The sequence below is a fragment of the Peromyscus leucopus genome, chromosome 7 (assembly GCF_004664715.2).
Source record: "Peromyscus leucopus breed LL Stock chromosome 7, UCI_PerLeu_2.1, whole genome shotgun sequence".
In the NCBI taxonomy this organism is placed as follows: Eukaryota; Metazoa; Chordata; class Mammalia; order Rodentia; family Cricetidae; genus Peromyscus; species Peromyscus leucopus.
Window position 1 is genome coordinate 113,514,990 of NC_051069.1, and position 19,343 is coordinate 113,534,332.

The following is a 19,343-nucleotide window of genomic DNA, read 5'->3' on the forward strand; positions in this document are numbered from 1 at the left end:
ATCCTAGTACCTGCAGGAACAAAGTACAGTATCTCCCCACTCCTCAGTGGCTGGGTTGGGGACAGAGCTAAAAGTAACACAAGACAGTACTGGAATTTCAAAAGACAATTTTATTGAGACAGAAACTTTCAAACAGAACAGAGAAATTAGGCATTATTAAAATACACTTTTGCCAAGTGATTTAACATTAGAATAATGGGGGATGGGAAACACATGGCAACTCAATCCATTGCAGGGCGAGTGATACCTTGTAGGACAGCCATATGTGGGCAAAGGTTACCTCTTTCCTGCAAATGTCTACCTCCACCCACCCCCATTCTTCCTCAGCACCCTCCAGAGTAAGAAGAAAACCAGGCAGCACTCCAGGCCATTGACTCCACCCTGAGTGCCAGCACGACTGGACCCATGCCGTCTGGGGGCCCTGGGCTGGCGAGGTCTATGGCAGCAGAAATGACATGGGCAGGCCGCTCCAGGGCAGAGCCTGAGCCTTTGACTAGCAGAACCCAGAGAAATAGGCAGATACCAGGAAGGAAGGATTTTGGAAGCCATAGCAGACACCCCACCCCTCATGGGCACTCTGAGGGTAGCTCAACAGGCTCGGGGATCATCGGAGTAAGACAACTCTGGTTCAAAACTCAAAGAGGCTAGCGTCCCAGCGGTTGTTTCTGGGGAGACAGGATCTCACGATATACTCTGTGCACAGCAGAACATGAAGAGGCGATGTGAGACCCAGCACATCCTGGGGTCACCACAGACTGTGCTGGCAGTGGGTGCTAGCTCAGACCAACCCCTCAACCTCCTCTACCCTGCAGCTGTCTCTGACTGGAAAGGGGCTTGTAGGTCAGAGCTGGACAGACCACGGTGAGTGCTGGGAATCTTCGGGCTGCTGGCACCTGCCCTGGGACCCACAGGAGAGACTTGCTCAAACATGCGGGCCCCAAGCAGTTGCCAAGACAGTCTTGTAGACACAGAGACCAATAAACCAGCTCCGAGAGATGACAGCCCACACTACTTTGATCTTGAGGTCCTAAGTCCGACTGCAAGTCAAGGTGAGTGCGCCTCCACACTGGACAGCTGAGGGCACCTGTGTGCTTCTTCCCTGAAGATGGACACTATCAGCTGACCCTCCCAACACCAGAACAGCCCCAGTCTGAACAGTCTGCTGGCTGATAAAACCACAACTTGCACATCTTGCCCTTCTCAGCCCATTCTAAGGACCTCTCACAAGCCATCTTTGTGTTACCGGATAAAGGTACTTAGGATGGGCCCTGTCCCTGGCAGATGCCAATTCTAGCAGACAGGCAAACCAAACAGGGGAGACCCAGTGACCACTGCCTTTCACAGTCCTGATGCTGGTCATGGTGAGCTTCCCCCAACCCCCACAGTGCAAGAGAGTAGAATTCCGGAGTGTTCCAACTCTGCCTACCCAGCCCTATCACCCGAGACTCCCTCCCCCCACCCCACTCACTGGAGAGTTAATATTATTAATGCACAAATGAAATCCTAAGTCATACCAAGGATCAGGAAGAAGATTCCTTCCCATAGAGCCTTCCAGGGTTAGCTGAGAATAAGCCCTTCAGCACCTATAAGAGCCACTTAGGAGTTTATGGTTTCATTTTCTCAACATTACATCTTTGAGGACCTCAGATTCTTTCCCAAAGTCACAAGCACACACATGAACGTCAATGTTCCCACCCTTAAGTCATCCCCTTCACTCCTCTTGAGAACTTCAAAATAAAAACAGCCAGTCAGCCTGGCTCCCGGTCTTCTTCTAGGGTATCGCTTCATCTTCAGGGGCTGTAGTTCTGATGTGACATGACGATCCAGCGCCTGCCTCTGTGGGCTACATCACATGATTGCACAGCATGAGTTTTGTTTCCGGGCCTTGAAAGAAAGAAGGAAAAAAGAGGATGAAGGGCGCTAAGGAGGGCTGGTGGTCTACAGGGTGCTGAGAAGGGCTGGCGGGCGCGGGGATGGAGTTCCACTGAGGCAATCAGACAGAGAAAGCAAAGCCAACTTGGCCCTCGAGGCTTCAAAGCAAGCTGCCCACAGCGACACTGCCTCCATTGCTATCCGGGCTCCTTACATTTCTTCACACCCCGCTAATGCTCTCAATGAATCGAGAAAGTTCCTGCTGCCAGGCCAGGTGTAAGCAACAGAAGCAGCAATGGGAACTGGGTGGCCTGAGGGTCTATCTCATGCTATCAGACGGCCCTGACGGTGTTTCTTTCTGGAGAATGGTCTTTCAGAGAAGAAACATGGCTCTGGCTCACGTTTGTAAGGCTGCTATTGTACCTGTTCTTGCTTTCTGATCAAAGACCACCCTCCTAGCCCTACTGGTCATCTTCCTCCAATATGCAACTCAATGTAAATATGCATGGGCAGATTCGTCTCCACTACTATCCCACAATGGGCCAAGAATACAATGTGGGGGCTGAGGAGATGGCTCAGCAGTTAAGATCACTGGCTGCTCTTCCAGGAGATAAGGGTTCAATTCCCATCACCCACATGGCAGCTCACAACTATCTCTAACGCCAGTTTCAAGGAATTCTATGTCCTCTTCTGGCCTCTATGGGCTTCAGGCATTTATGTGGTACACATATATGCATGCAGGCAAAACACCCACACACATTAAACGAAACAGAACAACACAATGTTCACAATTGGAAATTTAAGTAATGCCTGGAGAGAAACTCAGTCAGCAGGAGGAGCCCTGCAATGAGAGAGAAATTTGTCAGAGAACTAATGCATTTAGAACGGTGAGCTGCTGGCTTCTTAAGGACTAATGCCTAACTGCTCTGCCAACAGGGGAGTCAGAATGGGAAGGGGGTGCTGCTGCCTCTGAACCCAGCCAGGCAGAGCCTTAGTCAAGTAGAAGAGTGCCTAAGTGTAAGCTGCCAATCACTGGGCTGAAGCACTTGCTTTAGGCTCCCACATCCCAAGGAGTGGTACCCAAATCCTATCTTGGTTAAGTAGAGGGCCAGAGAAACACGCTGCAATCGCTGTGTGGGAGGGGCTACCCCGGAGGGCCAGGCAGCGTTACTCACAGTTTTATAGAAGGCTTTCGACTGTGTTCCCAGTACTTCTGATTTGGAGACCAAGTCATCAAGCTTCTCGCCTCGCTCTAACAAAGACTCCATGGTGTTATGCTGGACAGAAGAGAGAAGAGGACTCTTGGCTCTGCTCAGTTAAGTGGCTGCTGACAACAGGCCCTTACGGAAGCTGAGTGGCTAGAACCCCCTCCTTGGGGCCCCTCCCAACAGACACCAGTAAGCACTGGGACACAGTCCCAGAAGATACTCCAGTCGAGTCAATAGCACAGGCAGGGCCTGGGGCTGTCCCAGTATTTTTCCCAGCACAGATTCAGGCAAGCACTGCTCTAGGAAAGCTTGTATTTGTACTCGCGAGCTGTAAGCACACACGTGCAGAGGTTTCCATGTGAAGAGAAAGACATATGTGAATACCACACAACTGTACTAGGATGGACAGTGGCTATCCAAAATTCACATCCACCCAGAACCTCTGACTGTGACCTTTGGAAATAAGGTCTTTGCAGGTGTCATCAGTTAAGGTGTGGTGGCGATGGATTAGAGTGGCCATAGCCACCTCTTCATCACGACAGAAACGGAGCCCCCAGAGAAGACTGTGACCACAGGAGGACTAAGGCACAGCAAGTACGGCCAGCAGCCGTCTGAAACCAGAGGAAGGCCTAGAGAGACCCTGTTCACACGGCCCCAGAGGGAAGCAGCCTGCGCAAACTTCACTATCAGACTTGCAGCCTCCTGAGGCTGCCCTTCTGCTGTGTGCAGTCATACAGTGTATGTATGGCTCCTCCTTAGCAGCCACAGGAAACTAACACAGTGACAAAGCTAAGTCACCTGCCAGGAGCCAGGCAGCTACCAAGCACTTGAGGTGAGACAGGTCCTAGCATGTTCTTCATGTGCAAACACAGCAGCTTTCAAGACTCAGGCTCAGTATGCAAACCACTTCACTAGGAAGGCTGGAGAGATGGCTCAGAGGTTAAGAGCACTGGCTCTCTTCCAGAGGACCTGGGTTCGATTCCCAGCACCCACGTGGCAGTTCACAACCATCTCTAACTCCAATCCCAGGTGATTCAATATCTTCTTCTGGCATCCAAGGGCACTGCACAAATATCATGGCAGGCATAACATGCAGGCAAAAACACCCTTACATATAAAATAAAAAATAAAGAAAAAAGTTACAAAAGGAAACACATTAGTGAATTTTTTATTCTGAAGATAGGGTGGAAAGATTTTGGATATTCTAGATTAAATAACATTAAATTTCAATGTTTCCTTTTGTTATTTAAAAATATGGCTCCTTCAAAATTCAGAATTATAGACACAAATCATATACACGATAGATTATGTGCCTACTGGCAGCACCATGACAGGAAACACCGGTCCCTGGGGTGAGCTTTAGTCTGTCGGCACTACAATCCTTGCCTTGGGGAAAGAGGAGGAGAGAGAGAGCCCTCACAAGAGCAGTGGTCCTGCTGCCTGGCTCATACTCAAGAGCAGCTCATTTCCTTCCCAGACAGCTACTGCCAGGCAGCTGCACACTTGTGTGCAATGGTATCGACTGAGGAATTATCCTAACTGTCCTTTATTCCTGCACACAGCTGAGCAACTCATGGAACCTGACATGTTAGCTGAAGGCTGGGAACAGAGCTCACCAGAGAAGCTCACCTGGCAGCAGACACTAGGCTCACACGGACTCCCAGCTTGGTCCCCTCTAAGTAGAGGTGCTGGGAACTAAGGTGGGGTACACAGAGAGTGATGAAGTTTCCTGGAGCAGGCTGTGACTATCATAATAAAAATGGACTCTGTTTGGTCAGCAGCATGTTTCCTCTCCACCTTCCTGCTTACCAGAATGATTTTGGTCTCATCCAGTTCAGCTTGTACTTTACTCATGGGATCAGCCTCTCGGGGGTTCTAGGAACCAAAACAAAAGCAAGACTAAGTATAGAGTCATTACCTATAAACAAAATCAAACTAAGGAAGCTGAACAAACTCTCACAATAAAAAGGCTTAGAACAGAGAAATCGAAAGCCTGTCGAGAGCTATATTTCTAAGTCTGAAAGTATTTCTCTGTGCTTTTTTCACCTGTACATCAGCCTTGAACTATCATGGTTACTGACCTTGCCCAGATCACAGAGCTTCTGGGCAGTGTCTAGAAGACGTGTCTTTAAACTCACCTGGTATCTGCTAAGGTGACTATCCAGGGCTGTGTACTGGATTGTAGCAGGTGATCCTACTGGCCAGTCTATCCTATCGACCTGCTTGGAGAATTCATCTAGTACCTGTAAAACAAAGGAGACACAACACATCTCCCACCACGGTCCCAGCACCTTCAGTGACCCAGCTTCACCAACAGCACTCATCCCAAACGAGGCTCCTAGGCTCCCCAGGGTACAAGGCCATCTAATGGCAAGAGAACAGTCTAGGTTCAAGTTCCTCTTTTCAAATGTTTAGTCTAGAAACAAAAGGAAAGTGTGCCCAGCCTAGGGTAAACTTCACCTCGAGAATGAAGAAAGTATTCTCATTTTACACTAGTTTTAAACTAGGCCTCTAGTTTTCCAAAGTAATTCTTCAAGAAAGTGATCTAGGTTCTTTGGATGTAAGCAACCACCAGATTCCATGTACCCAGAAGTGTTTAATTCAATGAGGAACAGGACAAGGCAGCTTCTGCCTCCAAGTTTACAAGTAGAAGTTATTGGGTACTAAATACCACAGAGTGGGTGGGAATGGGTGTGGTGTGCTGGCACATGCTTTTAACCTCGGTACTCAGGAGACAGAGATAGGTGGAACCCTGAGTTTGAGGCTAACTTGGTCTACATTAAGAGTTCTAAGCCAGGCAGGGCTACATAGTAAGACCCTGTCTCAAAAACAAAGCAACAATAAACTCCATGAAGCCACTGACCCATACCAGGGAGAGAGCTACAGTGACCGCCCGCAGCAGCAGCAGCAACAGGAAGAGAACAGGAACCTTCAGCAAAAGCGAAGGGGAGAGGGTGGAGCTGTGCCCTACTCTAGAGGAGAGGTAATGTAAGCCAGTGGCAGGAATACAGGTCACATGAAGGGCAGAGTTAGCACCAAGGAGGAAATATAGAAATATATATAGGTAGGGATTTCAAGTGTCTCCTGGTTTGGGTGGGAATGATGGCTGAAAATGTGCCCTCCGGACCAGTCATCTGTTGCTTCAGGTACCAGGTCTACCATGCTCCATACTTGTCATCTCAGTCTAGTCCAACAACACACTCACCTTCTCCAGCAAGGTAAAGGCCACTCTGGAAGGATATTCGCTGTCAGCAATGACCACACCTGCAAGACTGTCACTCCGGACGTAGACATGGCAAAGATACTCTAAGGAGACAAGAGATCTCACATGTGGCTACTGACAGTTTTGAATCTGCCAATGCATCATTATGCTAGCTCCTGCGTTCTAGTCAAACACAGCCACTCTGAAACCACTGTGAAACTCAACTGCGCTGAGCAGGGAGGCTTACTGAAAGGCTCCTACCACAGTTCTATGGGCCATACCTAGGCTGACTAACACCCTACGTTCCCTGAGATATGTGTGTAATGAGATCGAAATGAGCTGCCAGGGATGGAAAACACACCAGAGGCAATGTCCCTCAGAGCAATTCCAGATCACTGCCTTTAGCTCAGGCCTGGCCTGGCTAAGTCTTAGCAATTTATGGCCCTCTGAGGCTCTGTGCTGTTCCTAAATTGAGGGTACACCAGGCAAGACAAGCTACTTCTACTTTTTTAAAATAATTTCTTAAGAGTAGGTGAAAAGCAGAAAATTACCTCCAAGGGCTTCAATCTTCAATCTCCTGTAATAAGACATGGTTTGACCTACTCCAGCCTGTGGTGGGTGGCTAAGAGGAACTGTCTAGAAAAAAATTAGCAAGTCCTGGCTGAGGTCTCTAGTGTTACTGCACTACAGTTGTCATATGATTAAATGGAATGGTTTACAAAAAGCCTCTGCAAAATAATCACAGTCCACAGACTGTTAAGTTTCATCGCTTTGAAAGGTTTCAGAGATGAAATGGCTAACCACATCCCCAGAATAAGAGAACCAAGGATGAGAGCTTACAAATAACAACCTCCACGTTCTAAGGATCTGACCCAGAAGATTATATTATCCAGTATTAAACAGAAAGAAAAACAAAAGAGGGAAGGATTTTAAGTCCCAGGAATCAGAGAAGGGCAGAGATCAACAAGAACAGAGAGGAGGTGAGATGGAGAATAACCATCTTATTTTGTATCCATTCCCAAATAAGAAAGAACCAAACATGGAGTCAGTTTCCATAGAAACTGAGGAGCTTGCCAGTGTGAGGAACAGTCCTTAAGTGATAAAACCAGGAGGGCAGACAGTATAAAGGAGCGACTGCAGAGACACAACCATGAGTCCTTTTCATTTCTGTGACAGTCACAGCACAGATATCATTATGGAGAATATATGGTCAGTATCGCTGACTGCATCTGTGTCTGTGACGCTATCATCATCAATTCAGGAACTCTATCCTAGGGCCACCACCTATGTGAGGTTGTTGTATTAGCTAGGGTTTCTATGGCTGCAATGAAACACCATGACCATAAAGCAAGTTGGGAAGGAAAGGGTTTATTTGGCTTATACTTTCAGATCATAGTCCATCATCGGAGGAAGTCAGAACAAGAACTCAAGCAGGCAGAGAACCTGGAGCCAGGAGCTGATGCACAGGGCATGGAGGGGAGCTCCTCACTGGCTTGCTTCCCACAGCTTGCTCAGCCCACCTTTTTATAGAACTCAAGACCACCAGGCCAGGGATGGCTCCTCCCACCATGGGCTGGGCCCTCCCCCATTGATCACTAATTGAGAAAATGCCTTACAGCTGGATCTCATGGAGGCCTTTCCTCAGCTGAGGTTCCCTCCTCTCTGATGACTCTGTAACTTGTGTCAAGTTGACACAAAATCAGCCAGCACAGTCGTCTTTGTTTATGCCTGATGAAATTCATGTAACTTCAAATTTGTTTGTGAAATGTGTGAGTCTAAAATAAATGCCCCAAACTGATATCCGAAATCAGAATTATGAAATAAAGATTCTGCTCAAAAAAAAAAAAAAATCCACAAAACTTAAGGAACACAGCACACAGTATTACCTCACAAGTGCTAGCTAGAAATCCTCTTTTGAAGTATCTGCAACTCTGAGAGGAAAAGCAGAATGGGAAGGCTGCTGAGGCCCCAGAGAATCAGTTCCTATCACCTCTCAGCCTATGGGAAGGCTGCTGGCCCAGGAGAATCGGTCCCTGTCACCTCTCAGCCTACAGGCTGCGTCCAGTGAGTCTCATCTTCACTGAGTACAAGCTATGCAAGTACAGCTGCACAGCAAGTTTTGTGCAGTGAGCCTGGACGTCAACATTGGGTTCAGAATTCTGGATAATAGGAGGAGGAGAGGAAACGGGGTAGCAGAGGATTGCAGGCCTGGGAGCAATCCCGCGGTGCAGGCAGCACCCTGTGCTGCTTACGGTGTGAGCGCCAGGCCGGCGGCACTGAGAAGGCGGGGAGTCCTCTCACCTTGTTCCTTGACAGAGGCTCTGCTGCCTTTCGCCGAGCGTTCCACAATCAGCTGACTTGTAAAGGTCATGAATTCCTGAACACTGCGGAACACAAACATATGTATAACCTTCTCTCAAGTCACACTGCCCCAACACAATGGAAAGAGACCTCTGAAGTTCTAAGTTAAGGAGACAGTCATTGCCTCTTAGTTTTATTTCATTCCCTCCTAACTTTAGAAACAATAATAAACACATTGTATATGAACATAAATACATATACCACTATTCAAGTCATATCTGTGTACCAACCACTTCCAGATAGCTCAGACATTTTCTTTAGGCTACGGTCAATTTAACATTTCAATCAAAACAGGAATTGGGGTCCAGTGATTTGGCTCTCTAGATACAAGTACCTACTGTCAAGTCTGACAACCTGAGTTTGATCCCTGTAACTCACATAGTGGAAGGAGAGAAATGACTTTCCCAAGTTGTTCTCTGACCTCCATAAGCATCCCGTGCACATGTGTGCACATGTGTGCACATGTGCGCGCGCGCGCGCGCGCGCGCGCACACACACACACACTAAAAATGTGACTGAAATTTTTCAAAAAGCCAACATGCTCGGGACCTAGTGGAAAGCAGAAAGCAGCTCCTGTACTAGCTTCCAAGAAGCAGGATAAATACACACTGCTCTAGAAAAACACCAGTGGCAAAAACGGTCAGGCAGAAGCACACCAGTTAGTGCTGTGGCCACAGGACAGCCCTGGCTGGGAATGCCACAGACCTACACACCGGGCGAGAGCTTGGTCAGGTCTGCTGATGCCCCAGCACTGTGGAAGGAATGGAAAGAACAGCTTAGTCAAGGAAAGAAGTGGAAATAGCTCATAAAGCTGTAACAGACGTTTGTTATGGGCCCAAAGGAAAGCTGCAGACCTGGCCAGAAGGGAAGAATTCCAGATGGTCCAGCCAGAGGACAGATGAGAAACCTTCAACTGGAGATGCATGATACAGGGCAGCTAGCCCTCAGTAAAAGGGTTGTTTGTTGGTGTTTTGAGACAGGGTCTATGTAGCCCTGGTTGTCCTGGAACTCTTACATAGACCAGGCTGAGAGGTCCACCTGCCTCTGCCTCTTGAGTGCTGAGATCAAAGGTGTGCACCACCATACCCTGCAGTACAGGACTCTTAACTGAAATATCTGAAGATCTAACTCAGAGATTCAAGACTTACTAAGTGTCAGGCAAATTACTGTGCTGACCTCAGTAGTAAAATCAAGTCTGGTGTGATAGTTAAAATGAGTTAATATATAAAAAGCACCTGGTACCTTGCCTGGCACACAATACACTATTATTATCATGAGGGAATGGCATGGTCAAAATAATCACAAAAAATACTCTTTAAATTTTTTCTTAAATTCTCAAGAAAGCCTTTGCAATAAAACTAAAAAGACAATATTTAGAGCAGGGGTACAGTCACGTGATTAGGAAGAAGCGCATTCATTGTGAGAGATTATTCAAAGACTTCAGTAATCATGTTGACATGAAAGATGAAAATGAGGGGTCTCACTAGATCGGAACATGTGTCTCTCTGTGTCACTGCTAGTCATCTGAAACTAGCTAATGTAAGGATGCCAAAGAATAAGACAGAGGTACAGTGAAAGCTCTGAGACTCTTTCATATAAATAGAAAGGGAAAAAATTAAAAGATCAGAGCCAAGTTGGCACCAAAGGTTCCATCAGAGAAAAACACCGTCAAGCACAGAACAGAGGTCAGGGAACATAAAGTAGAGAGGCAGGAAGAACTAGAAGGAGCCAAGAGATGACACAGTGATTCCACTTCTGGGAAAACGCACCACAGAAAACTGTGAGTGGGGTCTCTGTGTGTATTCATATGGGTGCACACCTACGTGCAGGTGCCTGGGCACACATGGCACCATTCCTCAGAGGCTATCTTGCCTTCGATGAGGCTGGCTTGGCGCTCACCAAGTAGGCTAGGCTGGAGGGCCAGTCATTATGCCCTGACCCCCATCATCTGGTCTCTGCTTCCCTGCCAGCTTTGGAAGCACAAGCATGTGCCCCAACACCCGGCTATTTTGTTTTTCAGTGTGAGCATGTGAGACCAGACTCAGGCCCTCATGTAGCAAGCACGATCCTGAATGAGGTAATTCCCCAGCTCGAGCTATCTTCCAGCCCCTTGCAGACGTTATTCACATAGCCTCAATGTGCAGAGTCTCATGTCCATCAGCAGACAGATGCATAAGCAAAACAGGGTTTACATAAAACCCAATGTTGTATAGACTTTAAAAGGAAGAAAATGTTGGTATCTGCAGCAACATAGATGAACCTTGGGGCCATTCTGCTAAATAAAATCAGTGAGACACAAAAAGACAAACAAACAGTATATGATTCCACTTATATCAAGTCTTTGGAATGGTCAAGATCAGAGACAGAACCCAGAAAGGCAGATTTCCCCCAGGCTTTGGGGCAAAATGACCACAGGTCCTATCCTGTTGGGTCCTTCTCCTTTTATATCTGAATCACTCTGCTCACTCCCGCAAATGGACTGGGTGTCTGTGGCACTTCCAATTAAAGCACATCAGACCCCTTTAAAAGCCAGTAAGCCCTACAAATTCAATGCTTCCTTCCAAATCAAAAGTGTGGACCCTTCCTGATCACCAGGGCCTAAACACTAAGAAACAGAATATGAGTTTGACTTCTAGCTGAGCCCAACGCCCAATCCTTGAGGAATCAGTGCCTTCAGTCATAAAAAGAATGCCTCCATACCTCTCGCACGGGTTGTCGGAATGGGCTCTGACCAGCGGTTCTCAACATGTGGGTCGCAACCTCATCGACAACCCTCTATTTCCAAAGATATTTACATTACTATTCACAACAGTAGAAAAACTACAGTTATGAAATAGCAAGGAAAATTACGTTATGTTGCGGGGGGCGGGGGCGGGGAATGGTTCATCACAACATGAAGAACTCTATCAAGGGGTCGCAGCGTTAGGAAGGCTGAGAACCACCGGCTTTAACCAACTACAAAGGTGGCTGTTAAGATACCAAACACTCTGGTTAAATCACAGGGTGCGAGGTGGTAGTCAACATACTTATTTCTGGGTCTCGATCTCCTACCTCCCAACATTCGGCAGGGAACCTGGTCCTCCGCACGATTTGCAAGTCTTCTTTCTAATCTTTCCACAACAGGGCAATACTGAGGGGTGGCAGGGCCTTTGCCAGGGATGCTGACTCCTCCTCCTCCTCCTCCGGCACAGCCCGCCGCCCTCCCGGACCCGACCCCGACCCCAGGCCTCCCGGTCCGGCCCCCCGGGCCCGGCCCCCTCACCTGGACCTCTGGAAGAAACTGAAGGAAGACACGTCGTACGCGGCTTTGAGCAGCACCGCTTTGGGCTCGCTTTTGTAAAGGACGCTGAGGCTGTACAGCTTCATGGCGCCGCACCTTCGGGCCGCCGGCCGGACCCCAGAGCCGCTCCCAGGAGCGCGGCCGCCGTCCTCCAGAACAGCCGCGGCCGGCTGCTGACGGGGCCGCGCCGGCTTCTTCCTCCTGGCTTGGGGGGGTCCACTTCCGGTTCCGGTCGCGGGTTGCGCTGGACGCGCTACGGAGGCCGGAAGACAGAGCACGCGCGTGCGCGTGCGTGCCTCGGAGAGGCGGGACACGGCCCGGTCTGCGGAGATCGGTGCCAGGAGGAGCCGTCTCCGCCTGCGTGGCAGTGATTTGGTGCGTTCCCCTTCCGGGCTGTGGCGTGGGCCCTGACTGGCGATCCTAGACAGTGCCGCGCCGTGCCGTCGCTTTTACCTCCTCGTCCGGTAGAATGGCAGCCCATCCCTGTCCCTACGCGCTACTTCTCGGTACACCTTACAAGTCACAGCACCAACCCTCTTCCCTGCGTATCCTAAAAACAGAGGAGTAAAAGAAAATGTCCTCAATCCCTTCCGTTGCAATAATAGACATCAGAAACGTCACTGGCTGTGGCCAGGCCCAGCAACTCCTGATACGGGCACACTTGTTCGACCAGCCAAGCGGCCAGATGCTGTCATCGCCCCGTTCACCTGCACGGACACAGTGGCTCTGCAGGCGGCAGATGAGAACCATTTCTGTAGAAAATCGCTTCACCTAAAATTATACAAAATGACCAGGAGGACAGTGGGTGGGTGCAAACCACATCGCAGAGAGAGATTTAGGAAATGGTTAGTAAGAGGCAGAGCTGGGGTTCAACCGTGAATCCTAAAACGCTCAACAAACTCCCTTGCAGCCCACCTCCACTCTTGGCGCTCAGCCACCCTTGGCTCCAGGAAGTCTCATCTGATCATATGCAAATTTCCCAAGCCACGCTTGTTAAGGTATTGAGAAGGATACTTGTCTTCCACTCCATTTCCCCAGCTGTTACCCAACTTGAATTCAGCCCCAGTACTCCCATTCCACAAAAGTGAGGGTTCTCCCCTCACCATCTGTTAAACTTGAAAAATATCCTTTTTGTAGACATGTTGCTAAAAACGATAAAGTATAATATTCCAAGCCCTACTCATAGCAGATGTTTAACAACGATGATTATTTGCATTGTTATCTATGTTCAATTAAGAAAGAAAGAACGAAAGGGAGGGAGGGAGGGAGAGAGAGAGAGAGAGAGAAAGGGAGGGAGGGAGGGAGGGAGGGAGGGAGGGAGGGAGGGAGAGAGAGAGAGAGAGAGAGAGAGAGAGAGAGAGAGAGAGAGAGAGAAAGCGAGCTTATGATAGGTTGAAGGTGCCCTACAGGCTGTTGGAAGCAGAGATTTAAAGACAGGCTAAGATCTGAGCAAGATCTATAGATTAGATAATAGCATTGCTGCTCTGGTCATAAAGGGAAATTCTCTGTTTTTTTTAGTCTTTAATTTCTTTATTTTTTCTGACTCCGTGGTAACTCAGTAGAGAGTTGTTCAGTTTCCCAGAGTTTGTAGGCTCTCTGTTGTTGTTGAAATCCAGCTTTAATTCATGGCGGTCTGATAAGATACAGGGGATTATTTCAATTTTCTTGTATCTGTTGAGACTTGTTGTGACTGAGTATGTGGTCAATTTTAGGTTCTCTGGTTTTATGAATAGAAATAAATGAACATCATGTATACAACTTATTCATGAAGAGCTCATATGCATATATACATATAGATACCTACATGTAGTTATATCTACATATATATCTATATACATGTGTATATGTATGAGTGCATATGAACATATACATATATATGCCTGTATTGGGGTTCTCTAAAGGAAGAGAACTGATAGAATAACTATACATCTATTAAAAGAGGATTTATTAGATTGGCTTCAGGATGCTGTACAAATAGTCCAGCAGTGGTTGTCTCACACTGGAGAGGCCAAGAATCTGGTAGTTGCTCAGTCCATGAGACTGGATGTCTCAGCAGACTCAATCTAGTGTTGAAAGTCTGGAAGATTCCTGGTGTCTTAGGTAGGGTTTCTATTGCTGCAATGAGATACCATGACCGAAAAGCAAGTTGAGGAGGAAAGGGTTTATTTGGCTTACACTTCCACATTGCTGTTCATCACTGAAGAAAGTCAGGACAGGAACTCAAATAGGGCAGGAGCTGATGCAGAAGCCATGAAGGGGTGCTGCTTATTGGCTTGCTTCCAATGACTTGCTCAGCCTTTTTTTTTTTTTTTTTTAAGATTTATTTATTTATTTATTATGTATACAATGTTCTGTCTGCCTGCAGGCCAGAAGAGAGCATCAGATCTTGTAAATGGTTGTGAGCCACCATGTGGTTGCTGGCACTTGAACTCAGGGCCTCTGGAAGAACAGCCTGTGCTCTTAACCTCTGAGTCATCTCTCCAGCCCTCAGCCTTCTTTCTTATAGAACCCAGGACCACCAGCCCAGGGATAGCATCACCCACCATGCCCCCGCCCCTTGATCACTAAATGAGAAAATGCCTTACAGCTGGATCTCATGGAGGCATTTCCTCAACTGAGGCGCCTTCCCTTCTAAGGACTCTAGCTTGTGCCAAGTTGACATGCATAACTAGCCAATACACCTGGAGAGACTGGTCTTCAGCCTCCATTTGAATTCCTAAGAATTTGGTTTTAATATAGGTGAAGGGATGCTACAGCAACAGAGTGGTAGCCAGCAGGCAAAAAGCAAAGTTTCCTTCTTCCATGACCTTCTATCAGGATTACTACCAGCAGGTACTGCACAGATTTAGGGTGGATGCTTCGTTTAATTTGCTCAAGAAAATCCCTCACACAAGTGCCCAGTAGTTTGTGTTTTAAATTGATTTCAGACACAGTCAGGTTCACAACCAAGGTTACTCATCACAATGCCAAAGACAAAGCAAATACAGTAGAGAAGATTTAGGGGATCCGGATGAAGAGTGTCTAGAAGTTCCTGTACTGTCCTTGTGGTTCAGGAGACCCGGGAATGCGGGGAGAGAAGAGCTTGCAAGGTGAATCACTGAGACAATCGTCAGCTGTGGGGTGGTTTAGCTCTGGGTCCAGTCTCCCCCTGAGTCCCGAGATGCTGAAGAAAAGCCCCTTTGCAGGGCAGGAGAGATGGCTCAGTGGGTAAAGACATCTGCTGCAAGCCTGCCAACTGATCCTCAGCACCCACACGGTAAAAGGAGAGAACCAAGTCCCCCAAGTTGCCTTCTCACTTTCGCATGCACACAGTATATACATGTCAATCCCCTGCATAATCAACATGTATGCATGCACACTAACACATATAATAATATTATTATAGAAAATAACATAATGAAAATTTTAAGATTTTTTTTTAATGTGTATGAGTGTTATTCGAATTCTTTTATTTGATTTTGTTTTTCAAGACAGGGTTTCTCTGTACAATAGTTCTGGCTGTCCTAGAACTTGCTTTGTAGACCAGGCTGGCCTCGACCTCACAGAGGTCCACCTGCCTCTGCCTCCCAAGTGCTGGGATTAAAGGTGTGAGTCACCGTCCGGCTGCACCACCACTGCCTGGCATGTTATTTTTGCATATATGTGCATGTGCCACGTGTATGCATGGTGTCCATGGATGCCAGAAGAGGGCATCCCATCATTCAACTCCCTGGAATTAGAATTACAGGTGATTATTCGCTACCATGTGGGTGCTGGGAACCAAACCCAGGTCCTCTGCAAGAGCAGCCAGTGCTCTTAAGCACTGAGCCGTCTCTCCAGATCCTAATTTTATTTTATTTTTTTGTTTTTTTCTAGACAGGGTTTCTCTGTGTACTTTTGGTGCCTGTCCTGGATCTCACTTTGTAGACCAGGCTGCCCTTGAACTCACAGAGATCTGCCTGCCTCTGCCTCCTAAGTGCTAGGATTAAAGGTGTTTGCCACCGCCACCTGGCTCAGATGCTATGAGATACCCCTTCCATGTAAGCATGTCTGTTGATGCTATACTTGCTCAGGTCTTGTTTAGGCAGCCATATTGTTTAGATATCATGGGTAAAGCTTCCTTATCATTTCTAAGAGACACAATCTCGCAGCAACCCCACCCCTCACAGTGTGAGGCAGGAGCCCTCTGGATGGTTAGTGTTGGTGTGATGAGGTCTGGTCTGGTGCAGGAGTAGATGCTCTTGACTAGCTCAGGATTGGGCCAGCCAGGCCTTGTGGATCAGTGGCATCCATAGCCCGGGGTACAGTTTCTTTGTAGGGACTCTTCCTTTGTGACTGTTGCTGTGGGTGTTGCCAGGGTTGGGTTGGTGTGCCTACCTCCGAGGACATACCTCTTTGTCTTGCCTTTCCTCTGTATACTACCGTTCTCAGGTGGGACCCACGCCCACCCACCGAGGCTGAGGGAAATCTGTGCAGGCTCTGGAGCAGGAGTAGCCCCTGAAGGCTCTCCTGACTGCTCCTCCATTTCTCTGAAGCTCGTCTTCCACTTCCTGTGTAGTGCTGACCACAGCCACCAAGCATCACGGGTAGGAGAAGCAAGCTGCCTCACACTGCACAAAAAGCTGCCCTGGGATCTGTGAGAGTAGTAGGAAGCCAGAACAAGAGGAATGCCACCAGAATGCCGGATACTCCTGACACAGTCACAGAATGACCAATTGTTAAATAGGCAGTTTGAAAAGTTTGGGGCTGGGGTTGCTGTGCACAGATTTGATAACCAACACAAATCCTCAGCAGACCCTGACCCTGGGAACATTACTCCCCTAACCCATCACTGGAACGTCCCAGTTTCCACTGGGTTCTCTAGGCAGCAGAGAAGATAGACATGATCTGCCACATATTTTTATTTCTGCCACTGGCTGTGTCAGGACAAAGGAGGGGCAGGGATGAGACCGTACTTGGCAAGACTAGACTTCCACACATGGCCATGCATTCCCATTTCAAATGTCTGGCATTTGTCCAGTACATTTAGTCCTCAGCCAGGGAAGGCAGTCCCTAGGACAAATAGAGCTTTGGGAAAGCCCCTGCAGGGAAGGCAGTCTGTAAATCCCGGACTCACTAACTCAGAAAGCTCCTACATGGTTCATCTGGCTGTGTCTTCCTTGGCTGTTGGTTATCAAATCTGTGCACAGAGGGAGAAGACTTGCTTAGCATGAATGAGGTCCTAGGTTCTATCCCTAGCACACACCGCCTGACCATCATGGTCTCTGGCACAGGGAATCCAGGATGGACATCATCCTGGGTGGCCCAAGTGAGGAAGGCACACTAGTGGTGACTTGTGAAGCTCAAAACACACAAGAAGGGTTTTCCAGGTCAAATCTACAGCCTGTTTGCTCAGCCAAGGTCATGGAAAAGCCAGGAAACCTACCAGAAGAACAGTGTCAGCTGCAGGATTTGGCAGCTCCCACGTGGAGGAGAAGCCGAGGCACATGGTGTCATGGAAGAGGTGTCTCATAGCCCCCCCCCCATAAAAAAGAGCTACAAGCAGCTCAGGAATGCTGACAGCAAGAGAAACAGGATTCCCTTTTATGAACCAACAATGGGTTATCCAATACCAAGCGGTCAGCCCTGAAATCATACACGCAAATAACATTAACCAGACTCAACAGGCTGTAGTTATATATTTATGCATATATATAACAATAACAAAGAAGAAAGGTCATGCATTAGAGAGGAAGAAAGGTGGGGATAGGGGCATGAAAGGGGTTGGAGAGAGGGGAGAGAAGGGGGAAATTATGCAATTATCCTTTAATTTCAAAAAATCAAAAATAAAATAAAATATTAGAATGGAAGGTGGAAGATCAGTTTTAGTTTTACAGCTTGGGAATGGAAAAGGCTTTCTTTAACAAACAGAAATCCTTCAGATAAGAAGAGGCTGGAATTCATGAAAGTGGATACTTCTGTATGATGCAAGACACCATTAGTCAAGTTGTAAATTTAACAGCAAACTGTGAATTTTAGATGGAATATAAAAATTGTTCCCACAGCTAATAGGTAGAAAACAGGTCAATAACAACATAGTTAATTGAACAAGTAATCCTTAAAAAATTGAGAGGCCTAGCAATTTGGATGAGGAGAAGATGGTTTTATGTGTGTGAAAAAAGATGCACTTGAATGAACATGCCCTCATTTTGTACACTTAATACACGTGCTAATAAATACTTTCAAAAGAGGAAACGCTAGGGCTGGAGAGACGGCTCAGTGGTTAAGAGCACACACTGCTCTTCCATGGGCCCTGAGTTCAATTCCCAGCACCCACATCAGACATCTCACAACTGGCCGAAACTCCAGCTCTAGGGGATCTGGTACCACCGGCCTTCATAGGCACCTGTACCCACTGCACACACTCACACAGTGACACACACACAATGAAAGAGAAGAAACACAAGAATCAATAGACACATAAGAAGAGAGCCATCACTTCACGGTTCAAACAGCAATGAGAAGACAGAAAAACCACCGAGATTTATCTTCTCAGTGATTGCTGACAATGTAGTCAGACTCCTACTGTTGGCAGAAGTATTAATAGATGGGTAAATCCGCTTGAAAAGGTCATGTGGTCCTAGCTGCCAAAAATGTAAGATGCATACATCCTTTGAACCAGAGGTTTGCTTCTACAAACCATCAATGACAAACACTCGTACATATTTACTCCGGCAAAATGCCAAGATTTCTATTCCAGCCTTCCCGAAAACTGAAAAACTGAAACTGTCAGTGGAAGGTGATTTCAAAATACAGTATCTAGAAAGTTCTACCTACCATTCCAGCTCACTTCCCCCGACCATTGAGTTTCAGAACAGTAGTAGCTCAGGTCAGGGGTTGGGAGCCACCCCATTTAATAAAACAGTCACTAGCCACACTGACTGTTTGAAAAAGGCCAGGCCTGATTGAGAAGGGCTGTAAGTGTGAAATGCACACAAGACCTCAGAGTTCTGGATCAGAAACTCTGCCTTTTGCTCCAGACCACTGGCACAGATTGAATTCTCAGCCTGCACCCTGGCTTCCAGTTCCATTGCCTAGATCTTCCCACTGCAGAGGCCAGCTTCACTAGGAACATCTGGGCTGTGGTGGTGAACATCTGTGGTGCAGTTATACCCTGGGCTGGGGCTTCCTGGACTACAAACCCACACAGTCACATGGGCCTCCGTTTTAGCAGTGTAGACCCAGCTGGGTTTGTGTGGCTCAGGCCCACCATCCAGTTCAGGTTTTAGAACAGGAAAGGAAAGCAGCAGGAAACTCCTAGCAGTTCCCAGTACACACAGCCAGGCTGGCAGCCCGGAAAAGCCAAGCCTTCTCCTCTGTCTGGTTCTCGGACACGGAGGCCTCCGCTCCTTAGTAAGTGTGATAGGCACTGACCTGGGAACTAAGCAGGTGGTAATGTCTG

General features: G+C 47.6%; 1 protein-coding gene across 1 annotated transcript; it reads right to left on the minus strand.

Moving 5' to 3' along the window:
* Positions 1-90: 90 nt before the first annotated feature.
* Positions 91-12,142, minus strand: Ykt6 (YKT6 v-SNARE homolog). Its single transcript, XM_028870581.2, has 7 exons — positions 11,906-12,142; positions 8,584-8,666; positions 6,286-6,386; positions 5,219-5,323; positions 4,890-4,955; positions 3,048-3,149; positions 91-1,884 (listed from the first exon to the last, which is right to left on the minus strand). Exons 1-7 carry the CDS (start codon positions 12,007-12,009, stop codon positions 1,849-1,851), a joined length of 597 nt encoding a protein of 198 aa, XP_028726414.1. The 5' UTR covers positions 12,010-12,142; the 3' UTR covers positions 91-1,848.
* Positions 12,143-19,343: the final 7,201 nt, after the last annotated feature.

Coding starts and splice junctions, on each gene's coding strand:
- Ykt6 (XM_028870581.2), bottom strand. CDS start 12,009: ATGAAGCTGTACAGCCTCAGCGTCCTTTACAAAAGCGAGCCCAAAGCG. Junction 8,667..11,905: donor AGTTTCTTCCAGAGGTCCAG/GTGAGGGGGCCG, acceptor TGTGTTCCGCAG/TGTTCAGGAATTCATGACCT. Junction 5,324..6,285: donor CCTTTACCTTGCTGGAGAAG/GTGAGTGTGTTG, acceptor TTTGTTTTACAG/GTACTAGATGAATTCTCCAA.